At 47.8% G+C, this 24,577-nt stretch overlaps 1 protein-coding gene across 7 annotated transcripts in view; it reads right to left on the bottom strand.

Moving 5' to 3' along the window:
- The window catches only part of DNAH2 (dynein axonemal heavy chain 2), a 102,525-nt gene that overhangs the window by 26,346 nt on the left and 51,602 nt on the right, over positions 1-24,577 (bottom strand). For 5 of the 7 annotated variants that reach the window (XR_006739508.1, XM_045570133.1, XM_045570136.1 and 2 more), the window contains exons 36-62: positions 24,129-24,232; positions 23,859-24,048; positions 23,201-23,381; positions 22,350-22,477; positions 21,846-21,998; positions 21,453-21,578; positions 16,426-16,644; positions 16,088-16,205; positions 15,741-15,877; positions 14,683-14,820; positions 14,435-14,593; positions 11,532-11,684; positions 11,242-11,333; positions 10,717-10,915; positions 10,337-10,561; positions 9,323-9,427; positions 7,908-8,096; positions 7,614-7,699; positions 7,341-7,471; positions 7,051-7,200; positions 6,285-6,452; positions 5,881-6,041; positions 5,162-5,301; positions 3,739-3,871; positions 3,505-3,644; positions 441-651; positions 101-217 (exon numbers count right to left, since the gene is read on the bottom strand). Coding sequence is in view for 6 of the 7 variants with exons in the window: in XM_045570133.1 (XP_045426089.1) it covers positions 101-217; positions 441-651; positions 3,505-3,644; positions 3,739-3,871; positions 5,162-5,301; positions 5,881-6,041; positions 6,285-6,452; positions 7,051-7,200; positions 7,341-7,471; positions 7,614-7,699; positions 7,908-8,096; positions 9,323-9,427; positions 10,337-10,561; positions 10,717-10,915; positions 11,242-11,333; positions 11,532-11,684; positions 14,435-14,593; positions 14,683-14,820; positions 15,741-15,877; positions 16,088-16,205; positions 16,426-16,644; positions 21,453-21,578; positions 21,846-21,998; positions 22,350-22,477; positions 23,201-23,381; positions 23,859-24,048; positions 24,129-24,232 (4,053 nt within the window). In the remaining variant the exon portion in view is untranslated. The other 2 variants (XM_045570135.1, XM_045570139.1) reach the window with 2 other exon arrangements.

Genomic DNA, 24,577 nt, shown 5'->3' with positions numbered 1-24,577 from the left:
TAGCTGAGGTGCCACCTCTTCTCACTTCCCCAGAGACTTCCCTATTCCCTTCCCTGGGCTCCCTGCTCCTGGCTCCCATCCTTTCGGATGCCCCTGGTACCCGCATGGCTTCTTCCAGGGCAGGCAATGCCTCTTCTAGATCCTTCTGGGCATTGTCAGCCAGAGCCTGACACTTGATTTCCTCAACTGCAATCTTTTCACTATTGGCTGTTACGGCCTAGGGATGAAAAGAGGACAAGGGTTTTTGTCTCTGCTTTGGGCAAAGGTGAGGGTGACAGTGTTGGTGGAAAAGATGAAAGAGAAAGCGAAAAAAAAACATGAGGAGTGGGATGGGTGTCCCCCAGGCAGGGACCCAGTAGCTGGTGGAGATGGGGAATCCTCTTCTGGGGGCACCGGTGGGAGTGGGGGGCGTAGGGCAGGGCTGGCGCTGGAGCCTCCACCTTCTGCTGCTCATCTGCTTCCCGCTTCTGCTGCACGATGATGACCAAGTACTCCTCGCACTGTTTCTGGAACTCGGCCACCTTTTTCTTGGCATCCTCCAGCTCCAACGACATGACTTGCACCTTTTCCCTAGTCTCATCGATCTTGAACAGTCCTGTCCGCAGCTTATTGGCTTGGTCCAGCAGCTCCTGCCGCTTCTCTGCCAGCAGCCTGCAGGACAGGGTAGGAGAAGGTGCACGGAGAGGCTGCGCTCCCAGAAAGTGGTGTCCTGAATCGTCCACCTGCCCGAGTGTCCCGAGTCCCCATCTTCCCTTCTGTTGGCACCACACCACCATCATGGTCAGCCTCTTATCATTCCCCACGTGGACTATTGCCCACAGCTTTCCACCCAGTCCTCTTGCTTTTGGGCTCTTATTCTACATGCCACTGTCAGAGTCAGCTGTTTCCATCAGCTCGCTTCCCCTCCCAAGCGTCTTGCCCTGTTCCCCGGTGCGCAGCAGGCAAGTGGGCTGCAGCGAACCAGAAAACATTAACCCACCCCAAGGGGGCGGCCCTCCCTCGGCTCCAGCCTGTTTTTTCTCTGTGGGAACAAACATGGGCCCGGTATTGCCACAATTTCTGATTTTTAAAGAGAAGCTAGAAAGCTGGATTTTTCTAAGGCCCCCAAGTTGAAACTTTAAAAATGTTGGCAACTGATTCAAAACATTTTCAGTATTGTTCAGGGGAAAAAAATGTCTGTGTGGGTTGTTTTCTGGACTAAGTGAAAAAATGCAAGTAAAGGGTTTATCCCAGGGACAGATGAATAGCAAACAGAAGGTAGAATGTCTGTCTGTGTACCCAGGGGAGGCAGGGACTTTATTTTGTTCACTGGTATGTTACAAGTATCCAGAATAGTGCCTGGCATATAGTAGGTGCTCAAAAAATATGTGGTAAATGAATGAATAAATGTTGGCTACCACTATTATTGCAAATGGCTTTTTCTTCATCTTGATTAAAAATATGGAATCCAATAATTTTTTTTACATCTCTCTTATATGCTTCAAAGCAAATTATCATTGTGTTGTACACATAAAACTTAAGTTAACAAAAAACAAAATTAAGCTATTAAGTGGGGCCACTCAATAACTTCATGAATGAACATAAAATTCTTGGGATAGGACAAATTGCAATGGACAAATAAAAAGAAAAAAGAAAAAAAATATTTGGGAGTGGTGGTGTGACACTGTGATTTATAATAAGAAATATATATTTGGTCTTCGAGTCCATTTCCTGGCACACAGCTCCTAAAACCCTTGGAATCTCCAAAGTGACAAGTGTCTTTGTATACTAATGAGATGACTGGTGGCTGGAGGTTGGTTGTCAGGGGCACCGACTGCGGATTAGAGTGCTGTAGCTTTCGGCCCCAATCCTGACCTCCAGATAGGAGCAGGGCTGAAGTTTGAGTTGATCACCAATGGCCAATGATTGAATCAATCGTGCCTCTGTAATGAAGTCTCCTTAAAAACCCAAAAGGACAGGGTTCAGAGGGCTTTCAAGTTGGTGAACAAGAACACATCCACATGCTGGCAGGGTGGCACGCCCCAACTCCACAGGGACAGAAGCTCTGTGCTTTGGACCCTCAGGAACCTCAGCCTGTGTTCATTTGTATCTTTTCAAATATTCTTTGCAATAAATAAATCAGCAATAAGCCGGGCACGGTGGCTCACGCCTGTAATCCTAGTCCTCTGGGAGGCCGAGGCGGGTGGATAGCTCGAGGTCAGGAGTTCGAGACCACCCTGAGCAAGACCTCGTCTCTACTAAAAATAGAAATAAAAATTATCTGGACAACTAAAAATATATAGAGAAAAAATTAGCCGGGCATGGTGGCGCATGCCTGTAGTCCCAGCTACTCGGGAGGCTGAGGCAGTAGGATTGCTTAAGCCCAGGAGTTTGAGGTTGCTGTGAGCTAGGCTGACGCCATGGCACTCACTGTAGCCAGGGCAACAAAGTGAGACTCTGTCTCAAAAAAAAAAAAAATCAGCAATAGCAAGTAAAGTGTTTCCCCAAGTTCTGTGAGACACTCTAGCAAATTAACTGAACCTGAGGACAACGAGGTCGTGGGAGCCCCAATTTATAGCCAGTCAGTCAGAAGCACCTGTAAAACAGTCTGGGGCTTGCAAATGGCAGCTGCAGTGGGGAAGTCTTGTGGAACTGAGCCCTCAACGTGTGGGATCTGACTCTGGGTAGATAGTGTCAGGACTGAGTTAAACTGTAGGACACCCGGTCAGTGTCTGCTGGAGAAAATCCCCCCACATCTGGTGCCAGAAGTGGTACAGTCAGCTTCCCATATCCATGGATTCCACCAATAGTGGATAGAAAACACGGGGAAAAAAGTAGTGTGTGTACTGAACATGTACAGACCTTTTTCCTTGTCATTATTCCCTAAACAGTATAGTATAACAAGCTACTTACATTGCATTTGCATTGTACTAGGTATTATAAGTAATCTAGAGGTGATTTAAAGTGTTTGGAAGGATGTGTGTGGTTTATATGCAAATATATACCATTCTACATCAGGGACTTGAGCATTTTGGTGTCTGTGAGAGATCCTGGAACCAACCCCCCACAGGTGCTGACTGATGACTGTAATGTGTTGAGTCAGAGAGGAGGGAAAACACTTTGGTTTTTCTGTCTCACACAGGTGGAAAGTCTAGAAGACATCAAAGGCAGACAGGAAAGGACTGGTTATATTACGGCAATGTTCTAGTTATGTTGTGGTTGGAACAAGACATAGACACATCATCCAAGAAAACAAGGACAGAGAGAATGTGGAGAGGGGTCAGAGCCTGGGAACATAGCTAGAGGGCTCTAGTGACGGCCACAACCACAGGAAGCCGCAACTCTCTGTTACTAACTTCCCAGGCAGAACTAAGACCTTTGTATCTCTGTCCTTCCACATCAGCACCCAGGTTCTTGGGACGGTCCCCATGGCCAGGTCCTGGGTGTTTCCATTACATCATTTCACCAAATACCCCCAAAGACGCCAAGCCCCCAGCCCTTCACATCCCCCGCTTTCCTTCATACTTCTTATATCCAGACACGAGTTCTAGGTAGTTGGTGGGTGTGACGTAGTTGTATCTTCGAAGTTCCAACAGCATCTTCTGGGAATACTGAGCCACTGACCAGTGCATGGTGACAAAGATCTTGGCCACCTTCCGGTGGATCTGAAGCCAATGATACGGTATGGAAGATAAAGACAGATGGAGAATGGACGTGGGAGGGAGGTCGGGGTGTGATGAGATGGGAGAAGGGGCTCACATTCTCCTGAGTTCCCAGGTCTACTCCCACCAGGTACTTCTCAGCCACCTCTAGCAGGGCCTCTCGGGGCCACTCCGAGAACCAGTTGATGGTTGTACAGTTCACCAAGGCTGGGTACTGGCGGATCCAGTTCCTGGGAGGGGTTTTGAGAAGCAGTAAAGTCCGTGCACAGATGCAGGCTCCAGCTGCTGGCTGCCCTGCCACACACTGCCAGCTCTCTAGGAACCTGAATGCCACATCCTCATGCTCCTGCATCTCCTTGTTCCTCCTATACCCATCTTACACATCCTTGTTCCATCCTACACCCCGCTCAGGCCAGGCCCACTCCCTCTCTGGCTTCCACCTCTCCTCTCTGTTATCACAGGGACTCAGGCATCTGACCTTTCATTCCTAGCCCCAAACCCTCCTCCATTTCAGAAATTAGACAGGCTAATTTTTAAATTAGGCTAATTAGAGTCAGAAAGATGAGGTTCCACATTTTCTAGGTGTAGACCTTGGGCAAGTATGTAACCTCTTTGAATGTCAGTTTCCTCGTCTCTAAAATGGGAATGACAATAAATACTAACAAAGGTTATTGAGAGGTTCAAAGAGGTCGTGCATGTAAAATGCTTAGCGCAGTGCCTGCATGTGGTAAACACAGCATACACCGTCAATGTTAATGACAAAAACAGAATGGTAACCCAAACTGCCTCCCTGCGCAAGTTTTCTACCTCCTCCTAGTTTCTGATGCCCTTAAAAATCTAGTCAAATCAAGAACGGATAAAGAAAATGTGGTATATAATGCAACAGAATATTATTCAGCCTTAAGAAAGAGGGAAATCCTGTCACATGCTACGCATGGGTAAACCTTGAGCATATTATGCTAAGTGAAATAAGCAAAGTCACAAAAAGACAAATACTGCACAATTCCACTTACATGAGGTGTCTAAATTAGTCAAACTCGTAGAGACAGAAAGCAGAACGGTGGTTGCCAGGGCCGGGGGGAGAGGATGCAGAGTTGTTTAACGGGGACAGAGTACTACTTAGGGAAGATGAAAAAGTTCTAGAGATCTGTTGCACAACAGTGTGAATAGCCTTAACACTACTGAACTATACACTCAAAATCGTTAAAATGATAAATTGTATGTTGTGCGGTTTTTACCACAATTAAAGAGTAAAAACAACAAAACAAAACAAAAAAGCCACCAACCCAAAAAAAAAAAAAAATCTAGTCATACCAAAAGGAAATGGATGACTCCCGTGTCAACCGTGGGCACTTCCTGACAGAAGGCACAGTCTATGGAAAGGAGTGGGGTGAGCAGGCGGGAGAGCCTGCTGTCAGTGTGACAGTAGCTTCCAGAAGGCACAGGAGGCCAAAAGCAGGGAGGAGCAGCATGGGAAGAGTGCTGGGCCCGCAGGGAGAGGAGAATGTGACAGAAGTCACCTGAACGGGTCCCCCACGGGGCTGAGGCAGAGCACGATGTGCAGGTTGTTCCGCACGCGATCGATGAGGTAGGCGAAGAGGCTGTCCGATGACTCGGGCACCTGCTCCGCCCGGGCCTGGTCTATGATGTGTGACTGGACCTGGACAGAAGCCACCCAGGGTCAGAGGGCTGACATTTCAGAGTCAGAATCAGCAGGGGCAGCAGGTTAAGCAAGGCTGACAAGGCGTGGGCTTTTTTTAATTTTTAAATTTTTTTTTTAGAGACAGGGTCTCACGGTGCAGCCCAGGCAGGAGTACAGCAGCTCAATCGTAGTTCACTGTAACTTCAACCTCCTGGGCTCAAGTGATCCTCCCACCTCAGCCTCTCGAATAGCTGGGATCACAAGCGCGTGCCACCATGGCTGGCTAATTTTTAAAATTTTTTTGTAGAGATGGGGTCTTGCTGTGTTGCCCAGGCTGATCTTGAACTTCTGGCCTCCAGCAATCCTCCTGCCTCAGCCTCCCAAGGTGTTGGGATTACAGCCATGAGCCACCACACCCAACCCCAAGGTGTGGGTTTTAAAGCAGCTCTGCCCAGTAGAGTCCCTGGAGGGGACCTTCAACCCTAGGGGGGTGGGGCGTGTGCTGGGTGCTACAGTATCGTATTCTGGGAGTGGTGGTTCTTCAGGGGTTAGTTAGGCCAAAGAACCAATTGGTCATGAGCATGGAAGGAATCATACCTCTTCAAATTCATCAGACTTGTACAGATTGGGGACCTCGCCTGAGCTGAGGATGTTGTTAATGTCCTCCAGGAAGGATTCGTCAGCAATTTGGGTGTCCACAAAAAGGAAGGACGTGGTCTTGAGCTCTACGCCAGCCTGGTGATACAGACGCTTGATATCTGGCCAGATGAGGGAAGGAGAAAGGGGACAGAACAGACTCACTTCAGATTCCCCATCCTGTGCTTTGTTCCTGTCTGAGATTTAGGAACCTGCCCCAGCCCGCCGCACACGCCATCCTACACTCAGCCAGGCCCACTCCCTCTCCGGCTTCCACCTCTTCTCTCTGTTATCACAGGAACTCAGACACCTGATCTTTCATTCCTAGCCCCAAACCCTCCTCCATTTCAGAAACCTGGCCGTACCATCTCTGAACTCCTGCTTCCGGTAGTATTTGGTGACCTCGATCTGGAAGGTGATGTAGTCGCAGATGGATGAAGCCAAGCGAGCCAGGCTCTGGCGTCCACTGCCCCCAATGCCCACCAAGAGCATGTTGCCCCGAGGCTGTCCAATCACCCGCACGATCCGTGTGACTGGAGGTGGGGGTGATGAGGGTAACAAGTCAGCTGAGCAAACTCAGGGGCCTCCAGGCCCTAGGCTAAGGATCGGGACCCCTGAAACTGAAGTAGAGGAACCAAGAGGTGTGGGAAGAAGTTGGTGGCTAAAGCCCTGGGTAGCAGCTCTTTTTTTTTTTTTTCCAGACAGCGTCTCGCTCTGTCACCGGGGTTAGAGTGCAGTGGTGTCATCATAGCTCACTGCAACTTTAAATTCCTGAGCTCAAGTGGCTGGGACATGTACCATCACGCCTGGCTAGTTTTTCTATTGTTCTGTAGAGGTGGGGTCTTGCTCTTGCTCAGGTTGGTCTCAAACTCCTGGCCTCAAGCAATCCTCCTGCCTCAGCCTCCCAAAGTGCTAGGATTATAGGTGTGAGCCGCTGTGCCTGCCCACAATTCAACTTTTAACCTCCACCTTGTCCGTTAAACACCCATTGCCACAAGGGCATCTGGGGCCAGGGAGGAAGGCAACTTTTGAGACTTGATTTGGGAGAGACCCAGAAAGAGATCCTTATTTCCTTAGAAATGCCCCATAATTGGGATGACAGGGAAGGGGATGTGAGTAGCAAGTGCTCACTGTGTTCAATGGCCTCTCGGAAGAGCACTAGCTGCATCGGCACGACAGCGGGTGACAGGTTGTACTCATTGAGAGCGGTCTCCATGGCTGTCTTCAGGACTGTCAGATCCGTGAGGTCTTCGTACACCTTGGGCTCCCTCAGGAAGTCCCCTGGGCCATGAAAAGGCTCAGAATCTCAAATGCTTGGGCCTCCCCAGACGTTCCCCCCCCCGGGCCCTGCGCCCCAACTCTCCTTCCAACCCCACTCTCCTAAGGGTCACAAGCCCACAGCAGTCGCACTCCTGGCTCACCAAAGATAGGAGGACGTTTGTTGGGACAGAGATTATGAAACGTGAGGTCAAAGAAAGTGCCGAGTTTGTCACTTATGATGCCCATGAAGGCTTCCATGTCTGCTGCATCGACCAGTCGGTCAGAGAAGACTCTGGTGGGAGGGATTTGGTGTGAGATCTGGGAATAAAGTGGGGACTCGGCCTGGGGACGGGAGGGTCAGGCCAGCGGTGAGGACGGCGGGGATGGAGCAAGGCTGAGGAAGTCTGAATCCGGCCAGGGCACAAGCATGTCACCTGAAACATTCATGGATCCAGAGTCGTGTGATGCTGGACTTGGTGTCATGGAAGTCCTTGTTGGCTCTGAGCATGCCCTGGAACACCTGGGAAGAGAAGCGAGTGCAGGTTGGAGGGAGGAAAGAGATTCCCTCCAGAAGGTTTAAAGATAAGCCCGGAGAACATGGCATTTTAGGATGAAGGTGACCTTTAGTGCACAGTATGCTATGAGTTCTAAGGCTTATTTTGAGAAAAAGAGAATGTTTCCAAGGAGGCTGTGCCAAGCCAAAGGGACAAGGTCAGCCCCAGAGTCACCTTGGAGATGTCTCGAAGGTTGAAGAGGTAATGGATCTTGGCAGGAGTGGGCAGGAAGCGCTGGACCACAGTATTGTACATGTCCAAGGTGGCCTCAGTCACCACGTTCCCGATGGGCTTCACCTCTTCCTCAAACTCCTGAAGCTTCTGGTTGATCATGGTGCCGAATATGCGGGTGATCTGAGACTCCTAGGAACAGACCTCAGACTCACTCTCGAGTGTCCGCGCCAGGGCCAGGGCGCTGCCGAGGAGCTTGGCTCGCGGGCAGAATTTAAGGGGACAGCCAAAAAAAAAAACCCAACTCAGAAATAGGAGAAATAATAAATGATATTTTAATACAATATTTAAAATCCAAAGTAATGTAAAATAATGCCCGAGGAGCAAAAATGCAAACATTTTAAATAAAGGCGGGTCAGGATTATCAACTTCTTTTGCCTCAGCTTCAATATGGGTCAGCATACTGTGCTGTACTTCTTTAAACTTTTGGTATTTGGTTTACCATGAATTGTTAGCATTAATTTTAATTTTAAAAAATATTGCTGCTTCTGAGTTCTGAGGTCTAAAATAAAAATAAAATAGAAAATAAAAACAAATAAGAAAAAAAATAAAAAACAAAAAATAAAATAAAATAAAATAAAATGAAAATAAATAAAAAATATTGCATTAAAATGTTATTTCTGGGCCAGGTGCGGTGGCTCATGCCTGTAATCCTAGCACTCTGGGAGGCCGAGATGGGCGGATCATTTGAGCTTAGGAGTTCAAGACCAGCCTGAGCAAGAGTGAGACCCCGTCTCTACTAAAAAAATAGAAATTAGCTAGACAACTGAAAAAAAAAAAAAAATATATATATATATATATATATATATAAATTAGCCGGACATGGTGGTGCATGCCTGTAGTCCCAGCTACTCGGGAGGCTGAGGCAGAAGGATTGCGTGAGCCCAGGAGTTTGAGGTTGCTGTGAGCTAGGCTGACGCCACAGCACTCTAGCCCGGGCAACAGAGTGAGACTCTGTTTCTAAAAAAAAAAAAAAAAAATGTTATTTCTCCTGATGACTGAGGTTTTTGGTGCTCCTCCCCTTAAATTCTGCATGGAGGTGAGCACCTCACTTGTTTTGCCCTAATCCTGGCACTGCTTTCAGTACTCAGGTTTGTGGGGTCTATCAGTACCTACCTTAGTCTGTTTGGGCCCCACCGAATCCACTGCGGCCCGTTGGGACCACAAGGCCTCACCTTCCAGAGCCAGAAAGCTACACTCCCAGCCTGTCGCTCTTCTAGTTCAGGAGATGCGAAGGGTCCTACAGATGGTCCCACCTCCATGCCTTATGCAACTCTGCTCGGGCTGCCTCGGCCCCCTCCTGCTCAGGGACAGTCGCCCCACCCCCACCCCCGCAGCCTCCCCTCCAACGCCCTCACTGTGGGGAAGGTCATGTTGATAATGTTGAAGCGACTCTGCAGCCTTGGGGAGATGACAGTCCGTCCGCCCCCAGGGGGACCCATGGCAGCCATCAGGAACATGTCCTAGACGGCAAAGACAAGAAGGGGCAGAGGTGGATGGGAAGAGGGGATGAGATGAGGCACAAGAAGAGGGAGGATGTAAAAGGGGCAGGGAGGAAGAGAGTAAATGGAGGGACAAAGTGGAAGAGGGATAGGGGCAGGTGAGAGGGAGAAACGTGGAGTGATGCGGGCAGGACAAGGTGAAGCACAGGAGGGGATGAGGGAAAGCGTTTTTAGAATTATTCACGTCATGGATTTGTCTTTATTTCATCATTATAGTCCATGTACCCAAATTAGAAAATACAGGCAAATAAAAAAAAAACTAACATTTTGATTATGTCTTCTCGACTTTCTCTTTTTTCTTATAAATTGTAAATATCTACACACGTGTGTGTGTGTGTGTGTGTGTGTGTGTGTGTGTGTGTTCTCAACCGTGAGTGCCAGCTAGATGGGGACCCCAGGATCAGGCCACTGATTAAAGAAAGAGAAACAAACTGCTCAGCACGCAGAGAGAGCAAAGCCAGGACTGAAGGCAGATGCTGGGTCGTGGGCAGGGAGCCAAGAACTGACACCAGGGAGGTCACTGCAATAGCAGGAGGCAGAGTAGACGCAGCTGTTTGGAGTTCTGACCTTGGGGTCCTACACAGTTTTTTTTTGGGGGGGGGGGGCCAGGTTGGTATGTGAATGCCATATTAGAGGCCTGAAAAGCAATGGAAGTAGGAGGACAGGATCCTTTGGTCACAAGCGTAGGGCAGGTTAGTGAGGAGAGTTAATATTTAATAATATTAATAGGAGCCAGATGTCTGGGTCCTGAAGAAGAGGCAGGACACTACTGCATGGGAAGAAATAAGGATTGTAGGATTATAGTATGGGGTCCCAGGGGAGCGGGGACTGAGCCTGTCACAAGAGAGAACAAATTCTTGGGAAGCTTACTCGAATGTACTTGATGGTCTGCTTTGCACGGTCGTACCAGAAGCCATAGTCAATCCAGAGGCGAATCAGCTCCAGGGGTGGCTGGGACCCAAACACGTCCTTAGCTGGCATATTCAGGTCATCCATAAAGGTGATCATGCTTTTGCCCCCAAATGGCACATAGACACCCTTGGTTCGCTTCTCAACCCTGCTCTCAATGATGCTCTGCACGTTGTTGGATGTGGTCTGGTGAAAGAGGTACAGAATGAATGTTCGTGTCCCCAAGAGACATATGGGGAGAAATACGAGGAGTGTCAAACAGACACCTGGATCCCAGGGGAAAGCAGAAGGCAGGGAGAGCACGGGGAGCTGGTGGCCTGGCCTCCAGGTCCCTCACACACCTGTGCAGACATGTTGACAATGAGCACCGACCACTGGCTGGAGGGCAAGGACTGCAGGACACTCTGGGCAATGGAGGTCTTCCCAGTCCCCACGGGACCCACGAGCAGGACAGGATTCTGGTTAGCCACCAAGTTGCTCACCAGGTAGTTGTAGCGAACAGTATCGATGGTGGGCACCATGATCTTGTAGAAGGGGGCACTAGGGAGGAACAGGGTCCGTGTGTGTCTCAAAGACCATCACCCACTCCTTTCTAACTCCCGCTTCCTTCTTCCTCCCAGTGTTTATCTTCCTTCGCATCACCACCCTATAATCACCAACCCTGCCTCCTGGGGGGCCTAGGAATTGGGTATTTCCTTAAGGTCCCTGTTCCGAGTCCCGTCCCTAGGTCCTCAAGAGTCAGCCCTTCTCTGGGACCCACCCTCTCCTCTCTGTCACTCACTGTTGCTCCGAGGCCCCGTCTCTCTTTCCACCTCTCCCCCCAGCTGCAGCCCCATGCCCTCCCCACATCCAGGCCCTGCTCGTACTTGGGAGGGTAGCGCCAACTCTTAGGGAGCTTATCTTCAAATGATGTCCAACTCCGCATCTTGGGGTCCACAAAGTACTCGTACACCGTGTCCTAGGGAGGGCACGTGTGTCAGGTTACCAAAGCCTTCCTTAGCCCTCCCCAGCCCAGAGTACGAGCTCCCAGACCACTGTTGGGGAGAAAGAGAGCTGAGCCGACAGGCTGAAACTCAAGCAGAGCCTGAGGACTGGAGATGCCTGTGGGGTCTGGAAAAACAGGACAAATAGGACAGCTGGGTGTGAGCACCCTGACCTTATTGGGAAAGGAGCCCTCGATCTCTCGGAGGTAGCTGTCGATCTTCTTGCGGCCCTCCTCGTCCACAGAGGCGCACACAGACCAGATCATGCTGAACACAAACGTCATCTCTACCATAGTGCCGTAGTTCTCACTGTCAGCTGGGTTCACCTGCCAGGAAGGAAAGAAAGGACAATAAATAACCCACACCTATAAGAGATGGGGGGGTCTGTGTGGGCAGGTCAACACAAACGCTTAGAGTCTTCCTCCTTTCCTGGCTCTATGTGGAAAACCACACAGTTGTGCGTGTTTATTTACAACCCACTGAAAGGTTTAGATAAACCTGAAACTTCTTGTAGCTCAGCAGTTGCCCTGAACTTCCTCTCTGCTGAGTCATAAAGACACAGTGTCATCTGGCCATACCAGGCCTGCCCTGGAGAAGCACCTATGGGTGCTCAGGAGATAGGTTCAGGGACATTCATGGTGACTAGTCTGTAATTGCAAAAAATTGGAGATGACCTTAACATCCACAGGCAGAGGGATGGAAAAGTAAAATGTAGTGTTCTGCCGTGGAATAGTGCATAGCACTTAAAGTTATTAGATGAACCTACATGCAGCAATATAGAACTTAAAAACATATTTTTGGTTTAACAAGCATGTTTGGTATACAGCATGATGCATTTTTTAAAGACCACATTTTCTATGGATACCTATGGGCTTATATGTAAATGTGCATTTATCAAAAAGGCCTGGAATGACACAGACATACTATAGCAGTTACTGTGTGACGGGGAAGGAGACCAGGATTGGAGGAGGAAGGTGATCAATAAGGACTTTAGCTTTATAAGAAAAAATCTAATTTTTATAAAGAAAACTAGATTCAATGATTACTTGTGTACTCAAAAATTAAAATTTAAAATGTACCAACTTAATAGTGGAAACAGTGTATTTAGAGCACATGCTCTCAGCCCCCACCCAGGGGCATGTGACAGTGCTGTGCTTCTAATGGTGATGGAGCTCATGGGGCCATCCCAACTCTGCTGGGCCTTTTGGGGGAAACGGCCAACAGACAGCTCGGCACCCTCCGTATCATCCCTGACCACTGTGTGAAACTGCCACAGGCCCATGGGTGGGGAGCTCTTGACGATGGCCCTGAATTAAGATACCTAGCACTACAAGTAATGTGATATACAGGGCACTGTCCCATCCAGAATGCTGGACTTGGTCTTGGAATAATCCTCAATCCTCAAAAGACAGGTGGGAAATTATGTTGAGAACCTTTTGTCTACCATATCCAATCCAGAGGCCCTAGTCTGTCCCCTGCACCCCCAACACACAACACCTCTCGCCATCCCGGTGGTTGAATCCTCTCCTCATGGTCTCTGCCACACTGAGGAGCGTTGGCACAGAAACACCACCTGCCACACCCGGCTGCAAACACCACCCCCTCGGCCAGGACTGACTGCTGTGCGTCTGCTTTATTGCAAAAGCCATTCTTCCCCGCCACTCACCCCGGAAGCCTCCCTACACAGCCAGTCCTCCTTGGCACTTCTGTGCCACTAACACTATATAATCATCCTCTTCCCATATATTACCTTGCAAGTTCATCTACGTATTTTTAATTTATTAATCTATAACTGTACCAGGAATGATATATATTGTTATAGGTCTTTTTTTTTTTTTTTTTTTTTTGAGCAGCTCTGTCATTTTGAGCAGTGGCGTCATCATAGTTCACAGCAACCTCAAACTCCTGGGCTCAAGCCATCCTCCTGCCTCAGCCTGCTGAGTAGCTGGGACTACAGGCACGTGCCACCACACCTGGCTAATTTTTTCTATTTTTCGCAGAGACAGAGTCTTGGTGTTGCTCAGGCTGGTCTCAAACTCCTGAGCTCAAGTGATCCTCCCGCCTCGGCCTCCCACGGTGCTAGCATTACAGCCATGAGCCACCACGCCTGGCCTGCTACAGGTCTTAATTGTTCTTAATAACATACAACTATAGTAACAAGTGATTATCTGGCAATGTCTTTTAAAACGATACAAACCATTTCTAGGCAGCAACTTAATAACAGAAAGCATCGAATTTTGTCCTTATTTCATAATTCTAAACTGAGAAAAACTATTCAGAAAGCTTAAATATCAATTAATCTGAAAAATTTTAAAACCCCTCTCATCAGATTAGTCTGGGAACTCCCTCTAGCAGAAACAGTATCCCAAAGCCTCACATATACCAAGACCTATTATAAATGTTTGCATTTTGAAAGGATTTTGAACTATCTTCAACTCCCAAAACATGGGTAGGAAATTACAGCCAGACCCACTGTGTACTACATTCAATTTAAAATTCCTAGTCTGGGGCGGGGCGCGGTGGCTCATGCCTGTAATCCTGGTGCTCCGGGAGGCCGAGGCAGGTGGATTGTTTGAGCTCAGGAGTTTGAGACCAGCCTGAGCAAGAGAGAGACTCCGTCTCTACTAAAAATAGAAAGAAATGATACGTACAGCCATATATATATATATATATAAAATTAGCCAGGCATGGTGGCACATGTCTGTAGTCCCAGCTACTCGGGAGGCTGAGGCAGGAGGATTGCTTGAGCCCAGGAGTTTGAGGTTGCTGTGAGCTAGGCTGACGCCAGGGCACTCTAGCCTGGGCAACAGAGTGAGATTCTGTCCAAAAAAAAAATCCCTAGTCTGACCTTTCAGCTCAACACACACACACACACACACACACACACACGCACATGCACGCACACGCACACACACACATGTGCACCCTCACTGCCTCCTTGGTCGTGGAGGCCTCGCCTTGGGGTCTCTGCTCCACTCGAGCCCAGAGTTCAAACTCTCCAAGTCACACCGTTTCCCTGAAGTTGTCCCAGTGAGGTTATGAGCCATTCCTGTCCCGGTCTGGGCCCTCCCCTTACCCCATTCTCTGGCGTGGCCAGGGCTGAGTACAGCTTGCAGAGGGAGATGATACCACTGTACTCGGGCAGGGGCACCAGCTCTTTGCAGTTGTCCTTCTTAAAGGTCAGTATCCTGTTGATGAACTTTTCGAACATGCGTTGAAGGGTCTCTGCCTCAGCCTGGAGTTGAATGAGAAGAGACTGTTTATTCACTCCTGGGGGCTATGGGCCACCCTGGTTACCTCCCCTCTGCTCAGTTCCCTTTATACCTTTGACCTCTTCTCTAGCCATGACTGAACATAGGGCTTCCAGCCAAGGTCTACGTAGTCGGTGTAGACCATCCCACAGCGAGAGACAGTGGCTGGAGAGGCCACGGCCAAGTTCTCCACTTCGAACAGGAGAGACACCTAACAACATACTTTCTTCAGATTAGAGAAACCTTATCTTCCTCTCCATCCCTCCATCAATAATAATGAAAACACTCCAGAGCCCAATGCCTCCAGTTATCACTATCAAGCACCAAGCATGGCAGGGAGAACAGAGGCCTGACATTTCCAAATGGTTTGCTTTTTAAAAGAAATTAAGCCGGGCGCGGTGGCTCACACCTGTAATCCTAGCCCTCTGGGGGGCCGAGGCGGGTGGATCGCTCGAGGTCAGGAGTTCGAGACCAGCCTGAGCAAGAGTGAGACTCTGTCTCTACTAAAAATAGAAAGAAATTATCTGGCCAACTAAAAATATATATAGAAAAAATTAGCCAGGCATGGTGGCACATGCCTGTAGTCCCAGCTACTTGGGAGGCTGAGGCAGTAGGATTGCTTAAGCCCAGGAGTTTGAGGTTGCTGTGAGCTAGGCTGACACCACGGCACTCACTCTAGCCTGGGCAACAGAGCAAGACTCTGTCTCAAAAAAAAAAAAGAAAGAAATTAGAGTTTAGTCAAGGTCATCCTTATGAAAAATCACTCCCTTGCTCGTGTGGGTTGAGTGGGTGGCAAGGGTGTGCTTGACAGCCATGAGTTCGTGCTCCTGGGGGACCGGGAAAGCTCGTGCCTCCTCTGTTGGCAGGAGCGCGCTGAGGCCGCCTGAGGTCACACGGTGCTTGCTCGTACACAGGAAGTGCTTCCTTACAATTGTTCTCCTACAGTTGTTTGCCACGCTAGGTAAAGCATTTTTTCTTCAGCCACAGGTTTCCCTGAATCCAGCCTCCTCTTCCCCAGCTCTTTCCTGCAGAACTCATTGTCCTCTCAGACCTCTGGTGCTCCGCCAGCCCCTGGCTCACGCCCTCCACGTTCCCACCCTGCGAGGCCCGGGTGGTCACTGCATTCTCTACCTGCTCAGGCATTGCGATGCGCTCGCCATTGATGAGGGTCAACACCTTGTTGTCGTCCATGACCGAGTTCATGCTCTCGACCCACAATGTGTCCACGGGGCCATCAAAAAGGATCCACTTCTCATCGGGTTTCTCATCTTAGTAGAAGGTGGATGATAAGGAAACCAGGAAACCGCACCCCTCACCTCCCTCACGCTCACACTCCTTGGAGATGCAAGCCTACACTGCCTTGCACTTCAGCATTCCCCAAACATTTCTTCCCAAATTTGGGCTTCCTATCCCCAGACTGCCCACCCCCTCAGGAGATTTGGGTATCTGCTCTCCCCACCCCATGATCCTTTGGATACCTGCACATGCTGTCCGCATGACGCTGGACAAGATGCCATCTGTCCATTCATTAGTGTTCAGGTCATATTCCCCATAGAGTTCCCCTAGGGACAGTGCCTTTGGGTTCAAAGGGAACTCCTAAAAAATGACAACAGAAGGGGTTTTTGAGTTACTGGTAGACAAAAATCCCAAGATGTCCTTTATTCCCAGCTCCCCTCCCAGGTACTTGCAGTTGTCCCTTCTCTCTCATTGCTCCTGGAACTCCCTGGACCCAGGCACAGTCCTCCCTGGCCCCCAACCAGCACATCTTCCTGCTACTCAAGCTTCTGCCACTGACTCCACTGTCCCAACTCCGTACTCTAACAATATTGAAGTTGGGGTCTCCAGCACGGCACAGAGAGGACAAGGAGGCCTGCAGGATGCGCCACGAGGTGGTCTTGCCGCTGCCCGTGCCACCCACGATCATGGTGGAGTGGCGGGAGTTCTTGGTTTCGTACAGCTGGAAGACCTTGGTGAGGGTGAATGGTGTGCTCTGCAGCCCCATGTCTCGAATCTCCTGTTCAACAGTCTCCTGCAGCTGAGGGAAGGGAAAATACAGGGAGTGGAAGAAAAAGGATGAGGCCTCCAAAGGACTTTCAAAGTCTCCCCCGTGCCTGGGAGGATATGTTCCAACTTAAAAATGGCAGCTTTGCATTCTAGCAATTGTTGCTTCACTGGGAAGCTGGCCGGTTCAGCTAGGACATTGGGCTGTAGAGAAGGCTGACCTGGTTCCTAGGTTTCAGCTGTGTGATCCTGGGTAAGTTACTTCTTCAATCCTCAGTTCCCTTATCTGTGCAACGCAGGACATGTAGCTCTACACATTTTTCTATTATTATTCTACAAACATTTATTAAGCCTCTACAGTATGTGCCAAGCACTGTGCCGAGTGCATACGACTGAGAACAAAATAGACCTCATCCTATTGCAGAGCTCATAGTCTGGTGAGAGAACCTGATTGATATTAAAGAAATCATCACCTAAGTTAAAAAGTAATGCTTATAGAACCATGATCCATATGGATCAGTCCCAGAGTAGTGTGACGTTTTCAAACGCACAGCTCATGCAACCAAATAATTTCAAATAGATGCAAGATCTTTTCTTGTATTTCTCAAACACCACTAAGAGGCCTCACCAACACAACTTCCTTCCACTATCTGAGAATTGGTTTTGTTAGGATGTTTGTGTGTGTGCATGTTTAATGTCATGCCACAAGTTTAATGCCACATTTTCTACTTATTCAGTTAAAAATATTCTCTAATTTCTTCTTTGACCCATGAGTTATTTAGAATTGTATTGCCTAATTTCCAAACATTTGGGCTTTTTCTAATTATATTTTGTTATTGATTTCCAGTTTAATTCTATTGTGGTTAGAGATTATCCTCTGTATAATTTTAATCATTTGAAATTTATGAGACTTATACTTAATAATCCAGCATATGGTCAATTTTCATAAACATTCCATGCGTACTTGAGAAGAACATGTATCTGCAATTGTTGGATGCAATGTTCCTTAAGTGTTAGGTCAAATCTGTTAAAAGCATTCAAATCTATATCTTTATAGATTTTTTGGTCTGTTTGATTTATCAGTTTCTAAGAGAAATATGTCAAGATCTCCCACTAGGGTTGTGATTTATCTATTTTTCCTTTTAGTTCTGTCAATTTTGTTGTATGGATTTTGTAGCTATATTATTGAGCACATAGAAATTTAGAATTGTTATCTCTTTCTGTGCCTTGCTCTTTTTATCATGACAAAATATCTCCCTTTGCCTTTAGTATTGCTTTCTGCCATAAAGTCTACTTTGCCTGATATCAGTGGTTAATGGTGTGATCAGAAAATGTGGTCTGAATATATTCCTTCAAAATATTTGAGGCAGATTTATGGCCTTTACGTTGTCAATTTTCCTAAATATTCTATGTGTGCTTGAAAAATGGTTATTCTTCAATTCTTGAGTACAATTTCTATAGATATCTATTAAATCAAGATTTTTAATTGTGTTGTTCAAATCTTCTATAACCCAACTGATTTTCAGTGTGCTTGATCTGTTAGTTACTAAGAGATGTTAAGATTTCCACTATGATAGTAGGTTTGTCTATTTCTCCTTGTAATTCTGCAAAATTTGCTCTGCTTATTTTGAGGCTATAGTAGTAGGTTCATCCAAAATTCAGAATTGTTATATCTTCCTGATGAATGGAAACTTTCATTATTATGAAATGGCCCTCTGTTTCTCATAATGCTTTTTGCTTTAAAACCTATGTTGTCCCATATTGCTTCCCTACTTTTCTTGCAATTGGTATTTACCTGATATATCTTTTTCTAATTTTTGACTATTCTTTGACCTTTCGTCTTAAGTTTTAGGTGTGTCTCTTGTAAACACTATTAAGGATTAGTTTAACAATGCATACTATTCAAGGTGTGATTACTTTTCCTTTCTTGCACAACTTTTTAATTTTCCCTATGGGCTAATAGTTGCTATATGTTTGTTTGCTCGGTTTTTATATGCTTATCTCTGACACACAATTCCAAACTCTAACAGCTGACTAAAGCTTTCAAAATGATTTTCACATCAGGGATCAATTTCTTCTTTTTAAAGAAATCCTCCCAAAGCCTTCAGACTTGCTGCAATCTGGATTGGCTTCCATCCTATGACCAGTGCATGGCTGCCATCCTATGACCTCCATTCGCCATCATCCCAAGAATTATCTTGGCCTCTCCCTTGCACTCAATCCTCTGTTTCCCGTGTTCCCTGTCATGGTATGCTCCTGAATTTTAGTAAAGCACATTCTCTAGTAGCTTTCTGAGAAAGGATACATTGGAAGCATTTTTTTTGAGAGTTCACAAGTCTGAAATGTCTCTGATCTAGCCTCCTCCATGACAGGTTGGCTCGGTATAGATTTTGAGGTCAGAAATAATTTTCCTCCAGAATTTTGAAGGCTGTCTCATTGCTTATGGATGCAATGTTGCTATTGAGAAGTCTGACATTCTGACTTTTTATCTTTGGTATGTCACCCCTTTTTCTCTTTCCCTCTTGTTAAATCTGCTCCTTGTTCTTGTGTTTGAAAATTTCATACTGACGGGTCTTTGTCAGGATTTATTTTGTCCATTGTGTCATGCACTTTTGGGCACTTTAATTTTGGGAACTTACATCTTTCAGCTCTGGAGATTCTTCTTGGATTGTTTCATTGTTGAACCCATCCCCTCCGTTTTCTCTGTTCCTGCCTTTTGGAACTCCGCTATTTGGGTGCTACCATCTTTCCTGTTAGAGGCTGTCCCCACGTGTCTGCTGAGCCTGGCTTTCTGCTCATAAATGAGGGTGGAGGCCAGCCAGCTGCATGGGAGCTCTGAGTGTGTGGGTGGGGCTTGCAGACTGGGAGTGACCTTGTAGGTGATTTTATCTGGGACTTTCACTGGGAAATTTCTTTTTTTTTTTTTTTTTTTTTGCGCTTTGTTGCCCAGGCTAGAGTGAGTGCCCTGGCATCAGCCTAGCTCACAGCAACCTCAAACTCCTGGGCTTCAGCGATCCTACTGCCTCAGCCTCCCAGGTAGCTGGGACTACAGGCATGTGCCCGGCTAATTTTTTTCTATATATATTTTAGTTGGCCAGACAATTTCTTTCTATTTTTTTAGTAGAGACGGGGTCTGACTCTTGCTCAGGCTGGTCTCAAACTCCTGACCTTGAGCGATCCACCCGCCTCAGCCCCTCTCCCAGAGTGCTAGGATTACAGGCATGAGCCACCGCGCCCGGCCTCACTGGGAAATTTCTGTTGTCCATGTCTTGGTCATTCCTCTTGGGCCAGACAGATTCCCCAGAGATAGCTCTTCCAATTTCCTGTCTGGCTGCCATTCTGAGAGCTTAGAGATGAAAGAAGGCTACGGGTTTCAGCACTCAGAGTGCAAACATTCACCTGATCCCCACATGTAACAGGGCTCACTCCTGCCCTCAACTCCACCTGGTGTCCCCAGTCCAGACACCTACCGTTCTGCCCTCTGGTCTTCTGCACAATTAGGGGAGGCACAGTCACCCAGGATCCCAGGGAAGGGGAGATCTAGCAACCTAATTGTTTCCAAAGCAGTTTGCCTGCAATCCTCCTTATTTTTGTTATAGCTCCTTTCCTCCCCTGGCCCACTCCCCACTTACAGAGGTACCTAATCACACAGATGCTGAGCCTTCCTTGCTGAGGCTCCGAAGACAGCCTCTCAATTTTTTCCTCTTCCAGCCTTCTCAGGCTTGCTAAGTAAGCCACAACTTATTCATTTTCTTCCTATGTCTAAAATTTAGTTTTTATCTCTTCTTCCATTCTCCCTATTCCTTTGGGTATGGATACCTCATAAATAAATTTCTTTAGTGTAGTTATAGTAGATTTTAATCTACTTTCTTCCACCACCACCCCTGCCGAAGTGCTGCCCAGACTGGAATGCAGTGGCACAATCATAGCTCACAGCAGCCTCATACTCCTGGGCTCAAGGGATCCTCTCACCTTAGCCTCCTAAGTAGCTGGGACTACAGGCATACACCACCACACCCAGCTAATTTTTTATTTCTTATAGAGATGGGGTCTCTCTGTGTTGCCTAGGCTGGTCTCAAGCTCCTGGCCTTAAACAATCCTCCTGCCTCAGCCTCCCAAAGTACTGGGATTATAGGCATGAGCCACTGTGCCCGGCCTTAATTCACTTTCTTTACTTGTAAGTCCTCTGTCTCTCTATTGAGGTTTGGGTTTCCCTCACCTCAATTATAACATTTTTCATTTCTAGAAATTCCATTGGTTCTTGTTCAAATCTACTTTGTTTGGAAGTCTCTTCTTGCCAGCTTAGCAATGCATTCAAAAAGATGTATTTTTATATTTTTATCCAGCATTTTAGTGGTTTCAATTGAAAGGATTATTTAGGGTATCTAGACTGCCATATTGCCAGAGAAAAAAGTACTTATATTTTCTAAAATCCCCTTCCCCCACCTTCCATTCCACTGCTCTCAGACATCAAACAACTCCTAGAAATCTCTCCTTAAAACTCCCTAAATAAGGAAAGAGGTAGAAGCAGGAGAGGGTTGATATGCATAGACACTGTGCAAAGGCCAATGGACAAGAAAGAGGTTTCAATGAGGTTGAAGCGCTGTGGTGTGGAAATACTTGAGAAGGAACTCATGTCAGGGGGGTAGGGAGTTGTGGTCAGAGAGTAGAATGTTTGAATAGGTCTACATCATTTGATAGCTAAGGAAGCCCAAAGAGAGGTCAATTGTCTTGCTCAAAGTCACAGCTAGTGGATGGCAGAGCAGGGTCTGGAAGCCAACTTTCCTGTTCCCAAATGCACATTCATCTGTGAGATCAGGGAGAGTACTGAGGAACAAATACCTTGCCATAGTCAATGACAGGCAGCTCGATGCTGGGAAACAGATCCTGCACAATGGCATTGAACAGTGGCACATCGACTGAAGTTAGCTTGGCAATATTCATATCTCTCATTGACAGCAGCAACACCTGGTGGGAAAAGACAGACTCAAGCTTAAGCCAGGGCCTACGTACTTCCACTTCAGAGTGCTTCGAGGCATAAGCCAAGAACAATGGCTATGCCGGCTAATCTTTAGCAATAAAACAGGTAGAACTCGGGCAACATGGGAACAAGGCATGAGGGTTTCCACCCTTTCCCCAAAATCTGGGGAAAGAGAGGGTCTGAGAAACTTTAGTGAAGGCACATAGGACCAGTGACAAAGGAGGTTCAGAACCAAGGCTGTGTCCTTGGTTTACCTCTTCGTCAGTCAGATCCGGCTGCAGGCGGCGCTTCTTGCCAGAATAGCGCAGAAGGGAGGTGAGGGCACGTAGGCCAAAGTCATAGTGGTCCTGTCTGGAGAGCTGCTGCACAGCCAGTAAGTAAAGTGTGTACACCTTCTTTGCCAGAATCTGGGGAAACAAAACAGAGGAGAAAACAACCCATCTCCCCACAAATCCCTGTGTTTCATCTAGGGACAGTTCCAGAAACAAGAAGCTAGGTTCTGGGACTTGAAGCAGCAAGGAGGTGCTCTATGGACAATCCTAAGGAGAAGCCCTTGTAAATCGTGCTGTCATCAGTTATTGACATCATGGAGAGGAGACCTGCCTCCTCTGAATTCTTCTGCCTCCACGTCCTATTGACAATAGTCTAAGTTCCTTGCAGGATAAGCTGATTGCAAGGCCTTCAGGGGGTTCCTCTGTCCAGGGAATAATTAATGAAAGGGAAATAAAATAACCAGAGAAAAGGGATTAACAGAATACCTTGCAGTTGCCAAAGCCCTCCCCAAAGAGAATGATTTCTGCAATAAGGGTAGAATCAGGCACCACCATGGCAATGGGACGGAACATGGATTTAAGATTGTCAGGAAGCTCTGTGCGGCCAGCATAGCCTGGAAAACAATACCATTTATTTAGAATCATTTGTTTCCTCATCTTGACTTGGTTCCCAAAACCCATTTCCCAATCAATCCCATTTTCCCCAGCCTTAACTTTCTCCCCAACTCCAACTCTAACTCCAAGATCGCCGCCTTTCTCATCTCAGCCCTGGCTCTTCCCATTTCACTCTCGTCATCTTTCCTGTCTCTGGTCCTTCCCCTACTTCCTGTGTGGCCCTGTTCCAAACCCAAATCACAGAGCGGTTGATTTCCCATCTCTCCAAGTTCTATGTATAGCTCACATCAGTCCTAATAGAAATTATCGCCGTTTCTCTGATTCTTTCCATACCTAAACCCTTTCCTATGCCTGTTCTCCCCTAGTCGCCCCCAGAGCATTTCCTAGGGAACAGGAACGAGACCCTAGGCTTTGCACTTTGGGGAGCTTCTCCCATTCTGAAACAGGAGGGCAGATAGACCAGAACTCTGGGAGCTAGCCCAGTGGGAGAAGATAGGGCTACACATACACACACACGTGGCTATTAATCCCTGTGGGGGGAACAGTAAGATTGTCTCCCCTTCTCCCAGAAAGATGTATGTTTATTCTCTCTCACCCTTATTGTCTTTAGCCAGGTTTCACTTGGCTAAACGCTTTGGTGCAGGAGGGGCAGGGGAGGACGGCAGTGATCGCCCTGAACACCGAATCCCCCCCCCGACTCCCATCTGCTCCCTGCCGCCTACCAGGATTCATGGTAATGAAGATCCCACAGGACCACACCAGATTTATTTCAAAGCCCTCAAAATAGAAACGGGTGAGGCCGGCAGCCAAGGCAGACAGGATGGACAGGATCTGCTGCGCCACCACGGACAGCACTTCGATGTTGATGCGGTTAAACTCGTCAAAGCAGCCCCAGGCTCCGGTCTGTGGAGTGGGAGGCAGAGTCACTGGGAGTGAGAGAGGTGCCCCAGGATACCAGAAAGCACCACCCGTCCTTAAAATGTCTTGATAGGTGAGGTGGCCTCCAAAATAGGGGGCCGGGGGAAGGGCACCAGAGGAGCACTATGGTAGCTCTGGCCAGAACTCTCCAGCAGACAGGGACAACCTGGGTGATGCTAGGAGAGGTGTGACTTGGAAAGAGACCGGGGCAGGGAACTTGTGTGCATTGAGCATCTAAGGTGCTCCGGTTGCACACACTATCTTACTTAATCCTCACATCAACTTCTGGTTTTGTAAATAAGCTAGGTGAGGTCAGGGAGATGAAGGGACCTCCCCAGCTGTAAGGGGAGGCAATGCAGTGTCATAAGCCACAAAGCACTGGACTAGACTTGGGTTCCAGTTGATTTTCTGAGACTAAAAGATATCTACAGAGCCTCTGGCACAGGACGGCAGGATACTGACCTGGGCCAGGCCTGAGTACATTCGGCCCATGGACTTATAGTCCAGGCCCTCGGAGCAGTTGACCACAATGACATATATGCCGAGGGCCTTGCCCAGGTCCTTGACGGTCTCTGTCTTTCCCGTGCCTGCTGGGCCTTTGGGGGAGCCCCCTCGGTGCAGGTGCAATGCCATGGTCAGTGTCATGTAACATCTGAGAATTGTGGACAGGGCTAAGTCAGACTTCCAGAAGCCTTGTCTCAGCCTCTGCTGCCCCCACCCCACACGGCACACCTGTCTGTCAGCGGGGTGATGACGAGCCGGCCAGAGTTACCCAAGTACTCATAGTTGTACTGGAATTGCGTGTTGGTCTGGCGGATCATGCAGTCGTCGAGATCCTGGGAAAACGGGGCAGAATAGGAGAGAGGTGGGAGTCAGAGCTGGGGGGTGACTGAGGTGGGCTCAGAGATGGTGGGGAGGCTGAAGTTAGAGCGGGGGTTCCCTCTTAGAGCTAGACAGAGAGAGCACTTTATGGCCAAGACAGCAAATGGCTTTCATATTGCACGTCCAGCCCAGTCCACTGCAGCAGCCAGCTGGAGTCCTTCTGATTCCCCATCAAGTGACACCATAGTGAACACTGGCTGGAACAATTATTTGCCACTCCTGACTTAGGAGATGAGATAGAGTTAAGAACTGGATCAGGGAATTGTGATTGGACTAAGGGCTAGATCAGGATATATTTT

This window comes from Lemur catta, chromosome 15 (assembly GCF_020740605.2).
Source record: "Lemur catta isolate mLemCat1 chromosome 15, mLemCat1.pri, whole genome shotgun sequence".
Lineage (NCBI taxonomy): Eukaryota > Metazoa > Chordata > Mammalia > Primates > Lemuridae > Lemur > Lemur catta.
Note: the sequence above shows the minus strand (reverse complement) of the source record. Positions and strands in the feature narration are given on the sequence as shown.